At 50.5% G+C, this 20,911-nt stretch overlaps 1 protein-coding gene across 5 annotated transcripts in view; it reads left to right on the top strand.

The window, feature by feature from the left end:
- RAP1GAP2 (RAP1 GTPase activating protein 2) overlaps positions 1-20,911 on the top strand; it is a 490,286-nt gene that overhangs the window by 30,391 nt on the left and 438,984 nt on the right. For 4 of the 5 annotated variants that reach the window (XM_066263015.1, XM_066263021.1, XM_066263018.1 and 1 more), the window contains one exon: positions 10,500-10,535. In XM_066263015.1, the coding sequence (XP_066119112.1) occupies positions 10,500-10,535 (36 nt within the window). Of the gene's footprint in view, positions 1-3,170; positions 3,267-10,499; positions 10,536-20,911 lie in introns of those variants that run through there. The other variant, XM_066263017.1, reaches the window with a different exon arrangement.

Raw genomic sequence — 20,911 nt, 5'->3', positions numbered from 1 at the left:
CTCACAGTCTCTCCCAGAGAGCCCGTGGACCCTTCACTGCCCACCCCGCCAAGAAGAGAAGTCAACGCAGGGGTGACAGGAAGCTGAGGAGTACCGAGGGAGGGAGCGGAATCATGATGGATAATAATTATAAAGGCTCCATAGTAGTGTGCAAGCCCTGTGCTAAGTGTTTACGTTCATTTATAATCTTGTGAGGTTCATGGCAGCCACCCTATATTATATAGGAGGAAACTGAGGCCCAGGGAAGTTAGGTAACTAACCTGCTGAAGGTCACACGGATCCACCCTTGGGAGATTGAGCGCTAAGGAGAGGAGTATGGAGGAGGCAAGAGAATTCAGCCTTGACGGCAGCACCTGAAGCCTTGATATGCTCCTCCCTGCCTGGTCCTTGGGCTGCTCTGCTGACCTTCAGATGCATGGGCCTGGGCCTGCACCCTTCCTGGGCGTGTGACCACTTGGCCCTGGGTGTCTCTGTAGACTCTAAGGGCTTGTACCAGAGCATCTCTTGACCGTGTCTTCCCGTAGAATGTGATGGACAATATGTATGCATGGTCACATGTGTGCAGAGATTAGGCAGGTGGTCAGAAGTGCCCAGGCTTGATGTAACTGTCACCACACCTCTTTCTCTTCCATGTGAAAGCACATCGTAATACATTCCAGCAATGGGCTTGCCATGAACTCCCTCTAAAGAACAAAAAAGAAAGTAATTTGCAAGAGGAATTTTGTTTTCAGTCACCCAGGTGAGGCTGTGAGCTGTGTCTGACTCCCCTGGTGCTCTGTGCCCCCAGCGCAGTGCGTGGCCTGGAGTTGGTGTCGGCAGCGTGCAGTAGCCGGCTGAGCTGTTCTTTCACTTATCAAGCTTTTTATCTTAGTTTGGACTTTCTCTGTGGAGAGTGAGAGAAATCCAACTCATTGGCTTTAGAAATGGAGGGACCAAGGGGTTCCCACTGTCTTTCAACACAGTTGGCTCCCGGAGCTCAGATGATGTCCTTAGAACCCGATTTTTCTGACGTGCCCCATCTCTGTCGGTCCTTTCCCCTGCCCTCCTCTGGGTTGCTTGCATTTTCTGTGCTCTCCATCCATTTTTTTTTTTTTTTTTTTTTTTTTTTTGCGACAGAGACAGAGAGAGGGACAGATAGGGACAGACAGACAAGAAGGGAGAGAGATAAGAAGCATCAATTCTTCGTTGTGGCACCTTAGTTGTTCATTGATTGATTTCTCATATGTGCCTTGACCAGGGGGCTTCAGCAGACCAAGTAACCCCTTGCTCAAGCCAGTGACCTTGGGCCCAAGCTGGTGAGCCTTGCTCAAACCAGATGAGCCTGCGCTCAAGCTGGTGACCTTGGGGTTTTGAACCTGGGTCCTCTGCATCCCAGTCCAACGCTCTATCCACTGCGCCACCGCCTGGTCAGGCTGTGCTCTCCATCCTGTGGTTTAGCAACCCCAAGGAAGAGAGTGGGGGGGGTATGCTGGGAGTGAGCTCTGTTGGGTCTGCTTAGATCTCTTGCCCACTCCTGAACCAGTCTCTGTGGCTAGGAGGGTGGATGTCCTGGTTGCCTAGGCCCGGCCAGGTGCTCCTTCGGGCAGATGGAGCTCATAGAGTGGCCAAATGGATGTAGGGCAGCAGTACCCAAGGTGTCTATGGTACCTGTTGGGCATTGCCTGGGTATGGGGGACAGTGGGGTGAGAGGTCTGGGTGTGGAGTGGGCATCTTGCAAGGAGCCAGTGGTCTGATGCAAACACAGAGGGTGAACCATATGATCTTTCCTTTCCTGGTGGATGAAAGTGGAAGGTGTGGTCAGAGCTGAGGACCACCAGGTTCCCGCTGAGAGGCCAGATGTCTTGAAGGAAAGGACCCTACCATTGTCACCCACAGCCCTGAGCTGGGTTAGGAACTGAAGCTCCTCCCTCAGCCCATCCAAGTTGCTGCCTAAGGCCCCTGAAGATCACCCTGCCCTGGAGGAGTCAAGAAAATAGAAATGTCTTGCCATTTGTCCATAAGCTGGGGATGGCCCCTGTGGCACCCAGCCAGGATCTGACTCCCGAGTGGCAGCAGGCCCCAAACAGGAAGCTGTGAGGAGGGTGGGCCAGGGAGAGAGGCCAATGGCGGCAGCCACAGCGGCTTTATTTCCCTTTTCCACTGCTTAGGGGAGTGTCCCCTACCCTAGTTGGTTGCAGCATATGTGCCTCCTCCCTCTTGGGCTGTTCCAGTGAGCGTCTGCTGTGTGCCTGGCATGTCCACACTGGTGCACGCAGAGGTCGGGCTCACCTTTAGTTCCAGCTGGGAAGACAAATCCACTCACACACAGGTGCCACCTCCCACACTGTTGGCATGGAATGTGGCACTGCTGACTTCAGTCCAGACACTGAGGGGGTCTGAGAAGGGCAGATCTGTGCCTGTGTGCGGTACATGTGAATGTACGTTGTAGGCATGTGTGCAATCTGAGTGTGTGCCTAGGTTGCACATGTGTGTTGATATGTATGTGTGAGCACATGCATATGCATCCACGTGTGGGCCTCTGTATGTATGTGAGATGTTCGTACAGGTGTCTCAGGTGTCTGTTAATGTCTATATGAACCTGCCTGTGAGTGTGTGCATGTGTGTGTAGGCATCTAATGACACACATGTGAGCATGCACGTGCCCGTGTGTACCTGTAGATCCTGTGCATATATATGTGCCTTGTGCCACATATGTGCAGGTGTCATTACATGTGTAGGGCTGGTTTTTCTGGTGTGTGCTGAGCCACGGTGGGGCAGGAAGGCAAAGGTGCCCTCTTGGGCAGTAGGTGTGAGGAACCCAGTCTGCAGGCCGCCCTGAATCCCCCAGCCAGGTTTTTCTCTCCCTGCCAGGCCCAGCGTAGGAATCCTCAGCCCTCCTTTGGGTTCTGGGAAGCCAGGGCTCTTTGGGGCTGAGCTGCCAATTTGGGCTGTGGTGTAATCTGCCAGCTGAGCCCCTTCCGGAGCTGCGGGTTCCTCTGGGCGTGGGGAAGCTGCCCTTTTTCGACCTCCCCTGCTTGTCTTGGTGCCTTCCAGAAGGCAGGACACACCTCCTGGCCCTGTGGCCTCACCCACAGGAAGTACAGGTTGGGGGGCAGGCCATGGGGGAGGTGCCACGCTGGGCACCCCGCCCTACACCGGTGGCTTGCTGACCCTGTTCACCAAGGACCCTTTGCCAGGAGCCCCAGGGACATCGCGGGGACCTGGGGCCCCGTGACCACAATCATGTTCGGCAGGAAGCGCAGCGTGTCCTTCGGGGGCTTCGGATGGTGGGTGACAGGCTGGGGAGGTGGTTGAAGGGATGGGGGTGACTTAGCCATGCAGTCTTGTTGAGCACTGGGCGTGCCTGTGGGAACAGGGAGTTCAGGTTGTCCCTGAGCCCTGGGTCAGTAGGGGACCCTTTTAGATCCTCTGCTGATGGAGATGAGGGGTCCTGGTGGAGGCAGCAGGCACTGTAAGCTTTTTCTCACTGTCCGCTGGGTTTAATCTTCTAGGGAATTCAGGTCAGAGCTGGAGCCAGTCTGAGTGTGACTATAGGTGACTGTGGTCAAATATGTGTGTCTGTCATGTGTCCCCATATATGTATAGGCACCTCTGTGGTGATTGTGCATGTGTGTATGTCTGAGATGTGTGTGTAGTATGCATGTCTGCAGCTGCCACTCTGTGTGACCGTGTGTGAAGTGTGTGCCTGGCAGGTGGGCGTGCCTATGTGTGTGACCGCATGTGCATGCTTAGTTTCTGAGCAGGTGCCAGTCTGTATCTCCGGTCTTCTGTACCTGTGTGTGCTCTTGTCTGTGCAAGTGTGTTATGCTCCTGTCTGTGTCATTTTGTGACTTGTGGCAGGAGGAGTCTGTGGCCTGCTGATCTTTGGGGCTGCCTCCTCTCTGCAGAGGGTGAGCTGTGAGAGGAGGGGTCAGGCCAGTCTTGCTCCCCTGCAGCCCCCCCACCCCCTTAGGCAGCCAATCCTGGCTCTGTCCCAGCCTGAGCCAGGGTCTGTGCTACAGCCTCTTTGCCACTAAGCTACTGTGTAGGACAAGGAACAAGCTCTTTCCTCTCCCGGGGGCCAGAACATGGGAGACTGAGGTCAGAAGCTTGTCTCTGGTTACCAGCTGCTGACAGCTTTTCCTCAGCTGGGGAATGGGGTCTAGTGGTTTTCATTATCAGTTTCCTTTCAGCTTCTGGGCCAGGGGCATTGTCAAAGGACAGGTTGCTGCCTTTGCAGAGAGGGTGGTGGGGCGTGTCCTGCTGAAGAAGCTGCTGGGCTAATGGGGGGCACAGAAGCAAGAGAGATGAAGGAGGCAAAGGAGGCTGGGAAGAGGCAGGCTCTGTGCCTTCGGCTGATTCCTCAGTCCCGTATGCATGCAGGTTTCCCTCTGCCCTTTTCTCCTCGTGGGCGGCACTTTGCTCCCCCTCCTCTGGTAGGATGGGCCTAGGGGTGCCCCATGTTTGGCAGATGAAGACAGAGAGGATGAGAAGATGTCAGGAGTGGCACAGTGTGGCCTAGTGCCTGCTCACGGGCCCGTCCTGATGCTCAGGCCAAGCGGTTGCTATCCTGAAGGTAGGGTTTGGGTTCAGGTCACCTAGTTTGCTTGCTGGTCAGGATATGCGAAGCTGGGCTGGGGTGCACGTAGGGCAGGGCCCAGGCAGTGACATGGTGTCCTCTGAGGTCTACCATTCTGTGGGGGGCGTGGAGCAGAGAGAGGGACTGTGCTTATTACATCATACATGCTCAGGAGATGCTTATGGAATGACTGAGTGTGGTGTTTTGTTCACAGTGAGCGTGTGGGTGGGGGCTTGTTGAGCTTGAGGGAATGGCAAGGCTTCCTGTAGGGTGGGAGATTTAGGGTGGGTGTCATCTGGGGATGGCGATCAGCTGGGAAGACTATCAATGGGTTGGGGACTAAATTATAGCTTCCTGGAGCCCTGGTCCACTGCAGACAGTGAGCAGAATCTTGGGGGTGGTTATTTATTTATTTTTAAAATTTTATTTATTTATTTATTTATTTATTTATTTATTTATTTATTTATTTATTTTTGTGACAGAGAGGACAGATAGGGAAAGACAGGAAGGGAGAGAGATGAGAAGCATCAATTCTCTGTTGTGGCACCTTAGTTGTTCATTGATTACTTTCTCATATGTGCCTTGACCGGGGAGCTATAGCAGAGCGAGTGACCCCTTGCTCAAGCCAGTGACCTTGAACTCTAAACTGATGAGCCTTGTTCAAACCAAATGATCCAGTGCTCAAGCCGGTGACCTCGGGGTTTCAAACCTGAGTCCTCCGCATCCCACTTCAACGCTCTATCCACTGTGCCACCGCCTGATCAGGCATGGGTATTTATTTTAAAAGCTCCATTGGATGCCAGGGTAGACAGGGTGATGAGAATGAACGGAATGGGGAAAGGAAGGGAGAAGGCTCTGGGGAGAACCTGGGGACTTTGGCTTCCCGAAAGGGAAAACGTCCAATGTTACAGCCACTGCCCTATCTTTTGCAAAGCCATAGGCCCTGCCCTCCTGCCTCTGAAAAGACAGAACGCTTTTTCACAGTAGCAGACCAACAGTCCTTTTACCAGAGAGTGAGAACCAAACTCTAATTTTGTTGAGGCCACACCCCAGCATGGGAACCTAATGTTGGACAGGCTGCTGGGTAGAAGTGGGTGTGGGCATTTGGATGGGTTGTGACCCAGCGTGCTGGCGGGTAGTGTGGTGGTGGGGCTGGGAGGGCTCTAGTGCTGACTCCACCCAGACTTACTGAGGAACTCAGATGGGACACTTCCCCTCTTAGGGTCTCAGTTTCTCCATGTGGAAGTGGGGCATTTCTGCCTTCCCACAACACAGGGATGTTGTAAGAATGAAAAGAGGCCCTGGCTGGTTGGCTCAGCAGTAGAGCATTGGCCTGGTATGTGAAAGTCCCAGGTTTGATTCCTGGTCAGGGCACATAGGAGAAATGACGATCTGTTTCTCCACCTCTCCACTCTCTCTTTCCCGCCTGCAGCCATGGCTCGAATGGTTTGAGCAAAGTTGGCCCTGTATGCTGAGGATGGCTCTATGGCCTCAGCCTCAGGTGCTAAAATAGCTCAGTTGCTGAGCAATGGAGCAGTGGCCCCAGATGGGCAGAGCATTGCCCAGTAGGGGACTTGCCAGATGGATCCTGGTCGGGATGCATGCAGGAGGAGTCTGTCTCTGCCTCCCCGCCTCTCATTTAAAAAAAAAAAAATGAAAAGAGCCCTGGCTGGTGGCACAGTGGATATAGCATTGTCCTGGAGCACTGAGGTCTCTGGTTCGATCCCGGAGTTTTCAGCTCAATGCTGGGGTCCCTGGCATGATCCTGGGGTTGCCAGCTGGACCCTGAGGTTGCCAGGTTGAGCCCTGGTCAGGGCACGTATGAGAGGCAATCAATGGTTGCACAACGAGGTGGAACAATGGTTGATGCTTCTTTCTCTCTCCCTTCCTCTCTCTCCTCTCTCTTTCTCCTTTCCTCACTCTCTCTCTCTCTCTCTCTCAAAAAAAAAAAAAAAAAAAAAAGATTAAAAGAGATTCCTTGGCCCTGGCTGGATAGCTCAGTTGGTTATAGCATTGTACTGATACTTCAAGGTTGCAGGTTCGGTCCCTGGTCAGGGCACCCATTTAAAAAAGAAAGAAAGAAAAAAGGAGATTCCTTGAGAAAAATATAAAATGTAAAGGCTTTTTGCTTGGGGTTACAATTGGGTTGCTCTGGGTTACCAATATTACAGCAGAATGTGGGGATCTGACTCCTGGGTCCAATCTGCCCTCATCTGGTGGGTGAAATGGGAGTGGAAGGTCAGCATCCCAGAGGGGCTTGGAGGCCGAAACCCTTAGAGACCAGCTGTGGAAGTCCCGAGGGGGAGGGCCAGGAGGCACGTGGAGAAGAAGCTGGGAGGGACCTGGGCTAGGAGCCTTGAGGTGTGCCTTGTTTTGCTGTTGAGAACAGACATCAAAAGGTTCTTGGAAAACAAATCTTTTGAGGTGTTCCAGGGGCCCTTCTGTAACACCCCAAAGTTATTCCCAGGTCAAGACTCTTAAATAAGAGTCATAATTTACATTTTGACCAAACAGGATTATAAATCATTATGAAGCAATACTTAATTATTCATTTAACCAAAGTGGCAATGAAAGAGTTAAAGGAAAATATAGAAGTTTGCATAATTGTTAGCAAAACCTAATTCTTACTGTTGAGGAGTTTCAGTTTTCTTAAGTAATCAAGAACCTGATTAAGACAACATAAAACAGAAATTATTTTGATAAAACACAGCATCTTGGCTCTCGAGGCAGAACAGTTTTTCACAGTATCAGTAGCAGACCAACAGTCCTTTCACCAGAGAGTGAGAACCAAACTTTAATTTTGCTTCAGATTGCTTTTGATATCTTGCTTATCTTGGTTCACAGTAGTCTTTCAAGATAAAGAAGGAAGTTGCTTCCTAGGAGAGGCAAAGAGAGAACCCCACAGTATATTGGGGAGCTTGAGGAGAGAGGAATTCACCCCAAATCTATCGGTACTGCCCTGAAGTCTGATGGCAAGTATGCAGCTCGGCTTCTCAGCCTCCAGAGGACTTTTAAAATTCAATCTGAAGTTTCTTCCTGGAAAACTCCAGTAAAGCAGATTTAAAAGAGCATATGTGGTTGATTACTATCCTTGCTGGATTTATACAAATTATCAGGCTAAGTTTATTGAAAGTAGACTTATTTTGCAAATAAATTAGTCTTAATTTGGCTATCTTTGATAAAAATGAGGATAATTTTAGTTTTTGTTTCTGAGGGTTACTTGGGAGAGAAAATTGTTTCAGTAGAAACTATAAGATATCTTTGTGGATACTAGGTTCTAGTGCTGTTCATTATCTTTTCAGTTAAAAACATTTTTTTTGCCTGACCAGGCGGTGGCGCAGTGGATAGAGCAGGGGTCCCCAAACTATGGCCCGCGGGCCCGCATGCGGCCCCCTGAGGCCATTTATCTGCCCCCACCGCACTTCCCGAAGGCCGGAAGGGGCACCTCTTTCATTGGTGGTCAGTGAGAGGAGCATAGTTCTCATTGAAATACTGGTCAGTTTGTTGATTTAAATTTACTTGTTCTTTATTTTAAATACTGTATTTGTTCCTGTTTTGTTTTTTCACTTTAAAATAAGATATGTGCAGTGTGCATAGGGATTTGTTCACAGTTTTTTTTATAGTCCAGCCCTCCAACGGTCTGAGGGACAGTGAACTGGCCTCCTGTGTAAAAAGTTTGGGGACCCCTGGGATAGAGCATCGAACTGGGATGCTGAGGTCCCAGGTTCGAGACCCCGAGGTCGCCAGCTTGAGTGCGGGCTCATCTGGTTTGAGCAAAAGCTCACCAGCTTGGACCCAAGGTCGCTGGCTCGAGCAAGGGGTTACTCGATCTGCTGAAGGCCTGCAATCAATGAACAGCTAAGGTGTCGCAATGTGTAACGAAAAACTAATGATTGATGCTTCTCATCTCTCTTTCTGTTCCTGTCTGTCTGTCCCTATCTATCCCTCTCTCTGACTCTCTCTCTGTCTCTGTAAAAAAATAAATAAATTTTTTCTACCTATAAACGACCGAATCCTGAATTTTTCTAGTTTTCTTAAATATTTGGCTTTAGCCCTCCAAACTAACACTTTCATTTTCCTATTTGCTGACTTGGAATCACTGGGAGCTGAGACTCCCTGTTCGCAAGGCCATGCAGGCTAAAGTGGGCCGCTTGATGCAGACGTCAGAGAAATCACAACAGCTCATGGACAACCCTTGTTCCTGCTGCAGAAAGATCAGCAGGGACGTTCAGGCTACACCAGGGGAAGCTGTCAGACTGCCACTGCCTGCCTTCATTCCATGTGAGCAGGATTCGAAGTAGACATCTAGAAATCTTGATGGCCTGCCTTCATAACTTAGAAACTGAGATTATAGTCCGCTTCAATCATTAACCTTTGTTTTTCTTTTGTTTCCATAGAAATCCTTCTTATTAAATACTTGATTGCTTCCAAAAAAATAAAAAAAGGTGCTAGGAGTTTACTGAGAGTGAAAGGATCGCACCTCACCAGCTCAGGGCTTGGTGCTGACTTGGTGCTGGAGCAGCTCCACGTTTTCACCTCGTGACCCCTGACCCCCTTCCCTCCTCCTCCCCCTCCCTCTCCCCTCCCCCTGCTGGTCCCAGTAGTTGAGTGTTTGGGAAGAAAGCTTGTGGCAGGTCTGAGCTGGATGGACAAGGGTGGCCGAAAGGACTTTCCAGGGTCTCAAGCATCCTGGAAGTGGTGGAGATTTTGGTGGCACTGATGGTGGTGATGATAAAGGGATGGGGGTGACTGCTGGTGATGGTGACACTGATGGGTGAGGACACTGATGGTGATGGTAACACTGGTGATGATGGTGACTGTAGTGGTGATACCGACTGTGATGGTGACATTGTTGGTGATGGTGAAATTGTAGTGGTGATACTGATTGTGATGGTGACAATGCTGGTGATGGTGACATTGATGGTGGTGACACTGAGAGTGATGGTGACACTGGTGGTGATGGCAACATTGGTTATGGCGATGCTGACAACGGTGGTGACACTGAGGCTAATTAATTATGACACTGATGGTGATGGTCACAGTGGTGGTGATGGTGATACTGGTAATGATGGTGGCACTGGTGGTGACTTTGGTGGCTGTGTGTTCACTTCGGCAGAACATATACTAAAACTGGAATGAGACTTTGGTGGTTGTGACCCCTAAACAAGAGGAGACACCCACAGTGGGAATCTTGCCTACCTTCCTGTCTCCGGAGAGAGAAAAGGGCCTCTTTCACCAGCAATACAGCTGACATATGTGGAGGGTAAAAAATAGCAGCCTAGCAGCGCTGCCTTGTCTTCCAGTGAGACTGGGGCGGAGGAGCTGGCTGCCGAGACAGTCTGCCGCGAACGTGATCTTCTCTGTTCTGAGCTCCTGGGCCTGACAGGTCTCACCTGCTGTCAGGTTCTGTCCCAGGAGTGGGGTCTGCCTCCTTGGCTGCACAGACAGCCCTCAGAACAGGCGGTCCTTCATGCGGGGGTTGCTGGGGTATTGGCATCTTTTCAAAGCAGAATCCCAGGAAGTACTGATGTGTTGAACACCCAGCCTCCAGTGACTGATGAATCCAGGTTTCAGAGTCTTCTTGTGGAATGAGGGTAATGAAGGGAGAGGCTGCACGTAACCTGCTTAAGATCCCTGTGTCTGGATTCAGATACCTGGATTCAGACTGGGCCAGTGATTTTACCCATCTGAGCCTGTTTCCTCATCTCTACGATAAGGAGAACTGTAGCGCCTCATAGGGGTATGTGTGGCTGGAGCCCTCTCAGAGCTTACTGTTCTCCCCTCCTGGACTTCCCAGGAGGAGAACTTCCCCCGGTAGCAGCTCTCCCTGCAGCACCGTTGGTCTGGTGGTCTGGACTGGCCTAGGGACCTTCCCCCCACAGATGCTAATTGGGAGCCCTCAGCTCTGGCACTGACCACGCCCTTGCTTTTCTCTTGGCAGGATCGACAAGACCATGCTGGCAAGCCTGAAGGTCAAGTAAGTAGCCACTTCCCGTTATGTGGAGGTCAGAGACGATGGCAGACCAGAGCTCTTCTGGGGCCCTCGTTTCCCCTCAAGTTGCGGGGCTGTTGCATTTGTCAGATTCTCCTTCTCAGTCTGGGGGTGCTTCTGGATCGGAGGAGACTGGATCAGCCTCTTGGCTCCTGGGGAAGCTGGGGAAAGCAGATACTGGGACGGAAGCAGCAGGCACCAGGATGGTGGGAGTGTGTAGAGCAGTATGACTTTTAGGCTACGGCTTAGGAGCATAAGAAAGATAAATGTATTTTCTATCTCTTTAATTTTTATGTGAAGCCGTAGTCCTGTAGGCTGTCTTTCTGACATCCCCACCTACCTAAAAGTTGTGTTTCATAATTCTAGGACATCATAAAACACCTCAGTGTGTGTGTGTGTGTGATCAGTAGGTTACTGAGTCATCTGTTAGCAGTCATATATCATGCTGGCCAGCCTGGCCGTGGGGCTCTCTGAGGCTTCCAACATGAGATTCAGGGACTGGGGATCATCCGCTCCGTTTACTGTGTGTCTGCTTGTCTGTCTGGGAAGCCCTGAGCAGACACCTTTCTCTCTCAGAATCTCCAACTGCCCGTCCTCACCACCTCTATTTCCTTTTTCTCTATATTTCTGGCCAGGCCATCTTGTCCGCATCCTGGTCCTCTTTCCCACTTGAGACCTAACAAAAGTCAACTTCTATCTGCATCTTTCCTTTGAGCAATGAGGACTGACCAATCACCTACTCCAATGGAGTGAATCGTAAGCAAGGGAAATTATAGGAGGGAAAAGTGGCATTGGTCAGTAGCTCAAATATTATCCTGCCACATGTGAATTAGCTCATGCCTGAAAAACTCCTCCGTCGGAGGCAGCTCCTTCTGCCTATAACTCCCCGTCTCAGCTGGAAGTTCTCCCCGGCCGGCCTCCCCCTGCTGTGCCATTCAGTTGCCAGCACTGTCTGTATGTCCCCTGGGTATAATTTGCTGGGCAAGGCACAGCAGTCTTGAGAGTTGGCATATGAGGTGGTCAACATAAGAGGCTTCCTATTCTGCTCTGTTTTGTTCAGAAGGGTGAGGGTGGGGAGTGCACAGGGCAGGAATGGATGGCTGGATCTTCTTATCTGCATATTAAATAAGATGTGAGGCATGAAGTAGAAATACTACAGGGCATGGAGTGGTATAAGTCTACCTTGTCGTGCTGTCTTGGGGCATCTTGTTCAGTTTCTCAAGCACATATTGAGGGCCTGTTTGTTTTAACCGGTCAAGAGGGTATATGTAGTCTGGAAAGGAACTAGTCACAAGGTGCAGTGAAGGGCTGGGGTCAGGGGCCAGTGTTGAGATCGAGACCTCGGCGGAGTCTTGGAAGTGGGGCACTTGGGAGACAGTCTGAGGGGTTAGGCCCTGGGAGGTGGTGTTGAGATGATTGTTTGAGACAGTGTGTTAGGGCCATGTTCCTACTGTACTTGGTTAGAATTCTTTTGATTGCAAGAAACAAAATCTAGTTTAATCTGGTTAAGCAAAAGATGAAATTTATGAAAACATTCCCAGGGTGCCTCAGGGACCCCAAGGTGCAGAGGTAGAGTGGAGCTCAGGAAGGGCTGAACAGGGGCTGGGAACCTGTCCCCATCAAAATCCCAGCTGGCTCCTTTGCAGAAGTTGATAAACTGATCTTAAACTTCATATGGAAATTCAAGGGTAATCTTGAAAAGGAACAGTCTGATTTTATTTTATTTTTAAAAAAATTTTCCATTGATTTGAGAGAAAGGCACACAGAGAGAAAGAAAGCAGCATCAACTTGTTGTTCCACTTAGTTGTGCACCCATTGATTGCTTCTCATATGTGCCCTGACTGGGGCTCAAGCCAGTGACTGGCGACCTCAGTGCTCTGGGACGATGCTCTATCTACTGCACCACCGGCCAGGGCTAAGAAGAATATGATTTTGAAATTTACTGCAAAGCCACAGTAATCAAGACGTTTGGTGCTGGCATAAGAATAGACATAGAGATCAATGGAATAGAAGTTCAAGTCCAGAAAGAAGCCCTCACATTTGTAGTCTCTTGATTTTCAACAAGTATGTCATGAAATTCAATGGGGAAAAATATTCTTTCAATAAATAGTGTTGGGACAACTGATATCCACATGCAATAGAATGAAATCGAACCCCTCTCTCACACTATATACAAAAATTAACTCTTTTTTTTTTCAGAGAGAGAGAGAGACAGACAGACAGACAGATAGGAACAGATAGACAGGAAGGGAGAGATGAGAAGCATCAATTCTTTGTTGTGGCACCCAAGTTGTTTATTGATTGTTTTCTCATATGTGTTGACTAGGAGGCTCCAGCAGAGCCACTGACCTCTTGCTTAAGCCAGCAACCTTGGGCTCAAGCCAGCGACCTTGGGGTCATGTCTGTGATCCCACGCTCAAGCATGCGACCCCATGCTCAAGCTAGTGAGCCCATGCTCAAGCTGGTGACCTCAGGGTTTTGAACCTGGGTCCTCAGTGTCCCAGACTGATGCTCTATCCACTGCACCACCACCTGGTCAGGCACAAAATTGAACTCAAAATGGATCAAAGACCTAAATGTAAGAGTTAAAACTATAAAAATCTTAGAGGAAACATTGAAGAAAATCTTTGTGACCTTAGATAAGGCAATGTTTTTTTTTAGATGTGACACCAAAAGCACAGCAGCAACAATGATAACAAATTGATAAATAAAACTTCATCAAGATAAAAAAAATTTGTGTTACAAAGGCACCATTAAGAAAGTGAAAAGACAACCCACAGAATGGGAGAAAATATTTGCAAATCACATATAGGAACTCATACCTAAAATATAAAAGACCTCTTATAACTCAGTGATACAAAGATAACACAATTAAAAAATGAGCAAAGATCGCCTGACCAGGTGGTGGCGCAGTGGATGGAGTGTCGGACTGGGATGCGGAGGACCCAGGTTCGAGACCCTGAGGTCACCAGCTTGAGCGCTGACTAATCTGGTTTGAGCAGAAGCTCACCAGCTTGGACCCAAGGTCGCTGGCTCGAGCAAGGGGTTACTCGGTCTGCTGTAGCCCCACGGTCAAGGCACATGTGAGAAAGCAATCAATGAACAACTAAGGTCTCCCAATGAAAAACTAATGATTGATGCTTCTCATCTCTCTCCGTTCCTGTCTGTCTGTCTCTATCTATCCCTCTCTCTGACTCTCTCTCTGTCTCTGTAAAAAAAAAAAAGAGCAAAGATCTGAACAGATATTTTTCTGAAGAAGATATATAAATGGATAATAAGCACATGCAAAGATGTTCAACATTAGTCATCAGGGACATGAACATCAAAACCACAATAAGATACTGCTTCCTACCCGCTCAAATGACTATAATCTAAAGGACATAATAACAAGTGTTGGGGAGGATGTGTAGAAATCGGAACACTTGTACGTTACTGGTGGGAATATTAAATGGTGCAGCTGCCTTGGAAAATAATAAGATATTTATCAAAAGATTAAACATAGAATTTTCATGAGACCAGCAATTCCATTCTTAAAAATATATTCAAGAGAAATAAAAATTTTCATGCAGAAATTTGTACATGGATGTTCATAGGATTATTATTATTATTATTTATGACAGAGACAGAGAGGGACAGAGAGAGGGACAGATAGGAACAGATAGGGACAGACAGGAAGGGAGAGAGATGAGAAGCATCAGTTCTTCGTTGTAGCACCTTAGTTGTTCATTGATTGTTTCTCATATGTGCCTTGCCTGGGGGACTACAGCAGAGCGAGTGGCCCCTTGCTTAAGCCCATGACCTTGAGTTCTAGCCAATGACCTTGGGCTTTAAGCCAGCAACGTTTGGGTTCAAGCCTGTGACCTCGGGGTTTTGAACCTGGGTCCTCTGCATCCCAGTCTGACACTCTATCCACTGTGTCACCACCTGGTCAGGCAATAGCAGCATTTTTAATAGCCAAAAGTGAAAAATGTCAATCAACAAATGTCAATGAAAAGAAGAATGGTTAAACACAATGAGGCATATATTTACAGTGGCATATTATTTGACCATAAAAAAGAATGAAGTAATGATACATGCTGCAACATAGAGGTTGAAAATATTATACTATGTGAAAGTCACAGGAAGGCACCTATTGTATGATTCCATTTATACAAAATGTCTAGAATAAGCAAATCCATAGTGACAGAGAATAGATTAGTGGTTTCCTAGGTCTAGGGAGGTTGTTGGGAAATGAGGGGGGTGAATGCTGAAGGCTTCCTTTTTGGGGTGATGAAATGCTCTGGGACTAGATAGTGGTAATTATTGCACAACCTTGTGAATATATTCAAAACCATTGAATTGTAACTTTATTTTTTTTTTATTTAATTTAGTGTTTTAGGTGAGAGGAGGAGAGGTAGTGAGGCAGACTCCCACATGCACCCTGACCGGGATCCACCTGGAAACCCTGTCTAAGGCCAGTGCTCCAATACCAAGCTATTTTTAGTGCCTAAGGCATTCCAGTGGAGCTATCCTCAGCCTCCAGGGCCATGCTCGAACCAATTGAGCCATTGGCTGAGGGAGGAGAAGAGAGAGAAAAGGGGAAGAGGGAGGGGGGAAGGGGAGAAAGAGAGGTATAGGGAGAGAGGGAAGGGGGGAGAAACAGATGGTTGCTTCTCATGTGTGCCCTGACTGGGAATCAAACCCAGGACGCCCATACGCCAGGCCAATGCTCTATCCACTGGGCCCCTGGCCAGGGCCAAACTGTACACTTAAAATGGGGATTTGTATGGTATATAAATTACATCTCAACACAGCTGTTAAAAAAGAGAGACTCTGATTGTCCCAGCTTGGGTCAGTTGTGTACCACTGGTCCCATCAGTTTAGCTGGAGAGATGGGGTTTTATGGATAAAATGTGGCTACTGAGGCTGCCTCTCTATGTGGGAGGCGTTAGTTCTCAGAGAAGAAAGATGGATTGTAGGTTGGGCAGATACCATAGGAGGTTTTATTCAGCTACCTCCCCTACCCTTGGGACTAAAAAGAAGATCAGTGCCTGCTCCCCCCTCCTCTCCCCCTCTACCATTGACAGTACCTAATACGGAGTTCTCTCCTGGTGCCCAGGACATGTCTCTGCTCACTGACAGGTCCATTACGTGGCTCTGTGCCCACACCAGGGCTCTCCCAGGCACTGAGGCGCCTCTTTTCTACCTCTGCTGGGTAAGACATCTTTCTCTTTGCAAATGTCCCATTGACTAGATACCCCTGGGCTGTGGCCCGTGCTACCAATTGCCTTGGCTGCTTCTGTAGGGATGTGGTGTCCTTGACATTAAGACAGCCATGCAGCTTCTGCTGGTGTCTCTGAGCTGTGCAGTTCTAAAGATGGGGGTTCTTGCTAGGTGCTAAGTTTTCATCGCACAGTTTCCCTGAGGTTTCACAACCACCTCATGAGGCAGCTACCATTAAACTCTCTGTATTTTACAGACGAGAAGATGGAGGCTCAGAGAGGTTAGGAAACTTGATCGAGGTCATCAGCGAGTAAGTTATGGAGTTAGGATTTGAATCCAGGCGTGTACTTCCTGGCTGGTTTAGTCCAGGCTGGATCTGAGCAGTTCTTAGCACCTACATGGCCCACTTTTTCCCCACAGTTTAGAGAGAGTCTGTGTGACTTGGCCACGGACTATGCCTCTGCCCCCACAGTGCTGTGGGTGAGATGCCCATCCCTCTGCTGGAGGCCCAGGTGGAGAGGGGTCTTTAGTGCCTGAATGACGAGGACTCGCAGAGGTAGCAGCTGCAGGGGGCATGGAGCCACACAGGGGATGGTGGCGGCGGAACATGCAGTAGGAAGAGTTGGGAGGGCCAGGTTACTGCGCCAGGCTAACAAATGGGCAAATCGTTAACCTCTCTGAATCTCAGCTTGGACTCATGTCTGACCTGCTCTCTTCTAGGGGTGATCTGCTAGGAGTTTACCTTCGTGACTTTGGTCCTTGTGTACTTCTCCCAGGACCTTGATGATGGTGGGTGCTCGCTGTTGAATATGTGAGTGCATGTCTTTGAAAGCAGGGCTCTGCACGCTTCATCTCTCTGTCCCAAGGATCTAATGCCATGGCACATAGCAGGCTCTGAGTCTGTATGTGCTGAATGAGCCATGGGTCCTCGTAGTTAGCCCATCACATGCAGGTGGAGGAATGGAGAAGGCAGGGTCAGGAGGGAGGACTCCCCTTTCTCCAGCCTGCTCTGAGATTAGCGTGGGACAAGGTCCATGTCTACAGTAGCTGAGCCATAGTCAAAGCAGATTTCCCTCAGAGGAGAGCCCCGGTTGGCAGGGCCAGCGGTGGGGTCTGCTCAGGGAGCTCCTTGAAGCAGCATCCAGGGAGCGAGGACTGAGCTGGGAGTCTCCGATTCTTTCCTCCGCTCCTTTTAGCTGTCCTTGGCACTCCCTCTCAAAGATCATGCTTCTTTGCTAAAGAAAGCAATATACGTGTGTCTGTCCATCTGCTGCACATGCTGGTAAACCATGCTCCAGCCGTCTGCGATGACTGTCACCCAGGGCCTGGCCTCTGGGGGACTGGGTGAGCATGGGGAAGGCTCACTGCAGCCTGTGTCATCTGGAGGCGCAGTATCATGCACACTCCTGATGATGGGCAAATCTAGAACCTCTTGTCTTGTAGGAAAAGGAATCCAACTTTTGGTTGTTAGAAATGACATCTCTGGCCTGACCAAGTGGTGGTGCAGTGGATAGAGTGTTGGCCTGGGACACAGAGGACCCAGGTTCGAAGCCTCGAGGTCGCCAGCTTGAGCTTGGGCTCATCCAGCTTCAGTGTGGGCTCACTGGCTTGAGCGTAGGGTTGCTGGCTTGAGCAAGGGGTCACTGGCTCAGCTGGAGCCCGCGGTCAAGGCGCATATGAGAAAGCAGTCAATGAACAACTAAGGTGCCGCAATAAAGAATTGGTGCTTCTCATCTCTCTCCCTGTTGGTCTGTTCTTCTCTCTCTCACACTAAAGGAAAAAAAATGACATCTCTAAATAGAGAGAAAGCTTGTGATGGAGACTTGAGGTGACTGTGTCCACTTAGTCCTTCCTCAGGAGAAGGCTGGAGAGGGCTGGAGGAGCTCTCCCCAGCAGCCTGACTGGGGCAGCATTTCAGCTGTGCTGTGCTTTGGCCAGAAGACACCACATGGTCGCTCCTAGTCTAGGCTTCAGATTTCACCAGCTAAGAACTCAAAATCCTATCTGAAGTGAGGTCCCCACACAGGCAGGAGCAGGCCCAGTGTGTCTCGGCTTAGTTTCCCTTGGCCCCTGGGGTCCCTCGTGGCAGCTGCTGGAGCCATTGTCCCTGCAGGCAGGACAGGGGTAGGCGCTTGTGGCATCTAGAAAGCTCAAATTTCTTGCCATGTCGTAGCCCTTTTAAGCTCAGGACTTCCATCCCCATTCTATGAGAATTATGCCCAAATGGACATCTGTTCCTGCTGGTTCTCCTGGTGTTAACAAGTCCATGTGCTCATCTTGGAGACAGCAGAGTCAGGCCCAGGCGTCAGTGCATCCAGTCTGTGCCCAGCTTTCCAGCTTCCTTCCTGAAAACCCATCCCTCTAGCAGGGGTCCCCAAACTTTTTACACAGGGGGCCAGTTCACTGTCCTTCAGACCGTTGGAGGACTGCCACATACAGTGCTCCTCTCACTGACCACCAGTGAAAGAGGTGCCCCTTCCGGAAGTGTGGCGGGGGCCAGATAAATGGCCTCAGGGTGGACGCATGCGGCCCACAGGCCGTAGTTTGGGGACGCCTGCCAATCTACCCCTGGATTCCAATTTAATGGCTTTTCTTTGTTTGTTGGTTGAGGGCCCGTGATCACCTGTCCATTTCCCCATCTTCGGCCAGCCCTTTGTTTACTGTGGATTATAAGAATCCTTGCAGCACCACAAAAATGTTCTAGGACCTTCTGGGGCTGCTCCATCATAGTCAGCTCCTCCTTTTCACCCCTGGGAGACATAGTGCCTGCTCTTGCCTGTGTGGGGCATCTGCTGAGAATTTGGGGTTGTTAAGGACAGGGGAGCTTTTTTGGGGGGGGGGCGGTGAGAAGGCTGAATCAGTTTAGCTCACATTTACAGGGGACCTACATTCCCAGCCCAGTGGTAGGTGCTGGGATTGCAGGGAAGCAAAGATGAAAAAGATAGTCTCTGCTCTGAGAGCTCACGGCCCCACAGGGAGACAGACATGTAGATTGATCGCAGTGGGATGTGACAGGTACTAACAGAGATGTTCTCGGAGAGGATGGAGGCGGGCTTCCTGGAGCCTTGGTGATGTCTGAGCTGTGAGTGAGTAAGGGTGAGTAAGGTCAGGCTGGAGGAGAGAGGCGCTCCAGGCAGCAGCAGCGCACACAGTGGGGTGGCGGAGCCTGGGTGCGGCAGTGACTCCCAGACAGAACACCGGGTGGGCGTGCTGGGACAGAGTGGACTAGGTCTAGGAGTGTAGGAGGGCTGTGTGGAGGGCTGGGCTTGCATCACTGGGTAATGGGGGGCTGTCAAAGGATTTTAAGCTGGAGAATAATGTGGTTAGATTTGAAGATTTGAGTCTGAGGGTCCCCCTGACTGTCCTCAGCTAATTCGTTGGAGAGGCTGGGGCATGGGCAGTGGGGCTGGGCAGAGTGGACTGACTGGGAAGCTATCAGAGGAAGTGGACTCTCCAACCTGGAGCTAGTTTGCATGTGAGAGGTAAGGGCAAGGGGGGGATCAAGGTGAAGACCATCAGGTTTCAGGGGAGCCCTGGGGTGGAGATCTTGGTCCCATCAGCAGAGCCTGAATTTTTGGCACTGTCTTTTCTTGGCTGGCTTAGATCCTGACCCTTGTAAGTACCTCCACACTGTCCCATAAGTGGGGACAGAGGAGAGGAGAAATAACAGCATCTCCCGGGCTGCAGGAGCTGGTCTGTGGCCAGGGAAGCAGGCCAGGCAGTGTTCTCTCCTTGGCCTTGCAGGCAGAGCTGGTGGTCGTCCTGGGCTCCAGCCCCTGCCCTGGTTGGCTCCTAGAGTGCCTTTGGCCGGTGAGCTCCAGGTAAGTCGTAGCTGCCCTTGTAGCTGACAGCTGGCCAGACTGGGCTCTCAGGGAACCCACTTTCAGACATATGGCAGGTGGGGCCAAGGAAAAGTCACTGTTTCTGCCTCAAGTATCAGGCCCCGGCTCATTATTTCTCTAGGATAGGCCTTGAGCCTGAGAACAGTGTTGGTGTGTGTAGGCGTGTGGTATGCTTGCCTGTGCAGGTGGACATGAGCTTTAAGGGCCCATGTGGGTGATTGTGTGGTGCCTTTTTTTGGCTTTAGTGAGTTCCTATGGTAACCATGAACATGTCTGTTTTGGGATTTGGAGTCGTGGGGTGTGAGTGGCTACAGGGAGAAGCAAGGCGGGCGGGAGCTTCGCTGGGAACTGGGCTGCGGCCCGATTATTGCCAGGCTCTGGGGAAGCACCTGGAGCTGTCACTGCCAGGCAGCAAGTCTGCGTCCTCCGGGGACCTCTGCGCTCCTGGCCCTTATCCCAGCTAGTCCCCGACATGCCCAGGAAACCCTGGTGAGTCCCTGTTCTGATTTCTTGGTGGACAGACAGCTCCCTGGGTCTTGACCAGGTCTGGTGGGTATCTGATGATGGGTAGGCAGGGGGCCAGCTGGCCGCTCTGGTCAGTAAATACTGGGCATTGGGGCTTTTCTGAGATGGGTGTGGGAACTGCAGGCAGGAGGGGCTCTGTTTATTCCTGGAGCCCTGTGAGATTGCTTTCATGTGTATGATAAGCTGAATGGGACTTGATCCGGTGGGACAGGGCTAAGTGTCACTGTGGGAGATGGAGGCAGGGATGCAAGAGAGCAGAAGAGGAAGCAGCCTGTGGCCTGCCAGCCTGTGGTCAACTGCCCTGGGTCAACTATCCCTCACATATTCAGTTCCTTGAAAGAGTCCCTGTGGACCCCGGGTCTCTGGGCCTGCACCTGGCTTCTTCATAGCTCTCACTGGGCCCAGAGGCCTGCTGGCCTTGTCTGGATGGGAAAACTCAGGGTCTCATGGAGAAGAAGCCAGAGGGCTCAGCCCAGCTCACGGGAACCGGATTTGGCCAGGGCTGGGAAGAATTGCTCCTACAGGGCTTTGGGGAGAGGCTCGGACTCCCCACATGTGCATCCTTTGTGCTTCCTGTTCACACACTGTGGATCCCCGGGTGTGTCAGGATCCCCCCGGCCCCTTGGGAGAGGTTCCTGCTGGACAGGAGCCCACGCAGCACTGAGAGGCGTCTGGGAATGGGTGTGTATATGCGCACACGGGGTGCTGGTTTCCATCCCCTTCCTCTGGCCGGCTCCTCTGGGGCTTGGAGCAGGGAGTGGAGAGGGGAGTGTCAGGAGGGGATGCAGCCAG

The sequence above is a fragment of the Saccopteryx bilineata genome, chromosome 2, assembly GCF_036850765.1.
Source record: "Saccopteryx bilineata isolate mSacBil1 chromosome 2, mSacBil1_pri_phased_curated, whole genome shotgun sequence".
In the NCBI taxonomy this organism is placed as follows: domain Eukaryota; kingdom Metazoa; phylum Chordata; class Mammalia; order Chiroptera; family Emballonuridae; genus Saccopteryx; species Saccopteryx bilineata.
Note: the sequence above shows the minus strand (reverse complement) of the source record. Positions and strands in the feature narration are given on the sequence as shown.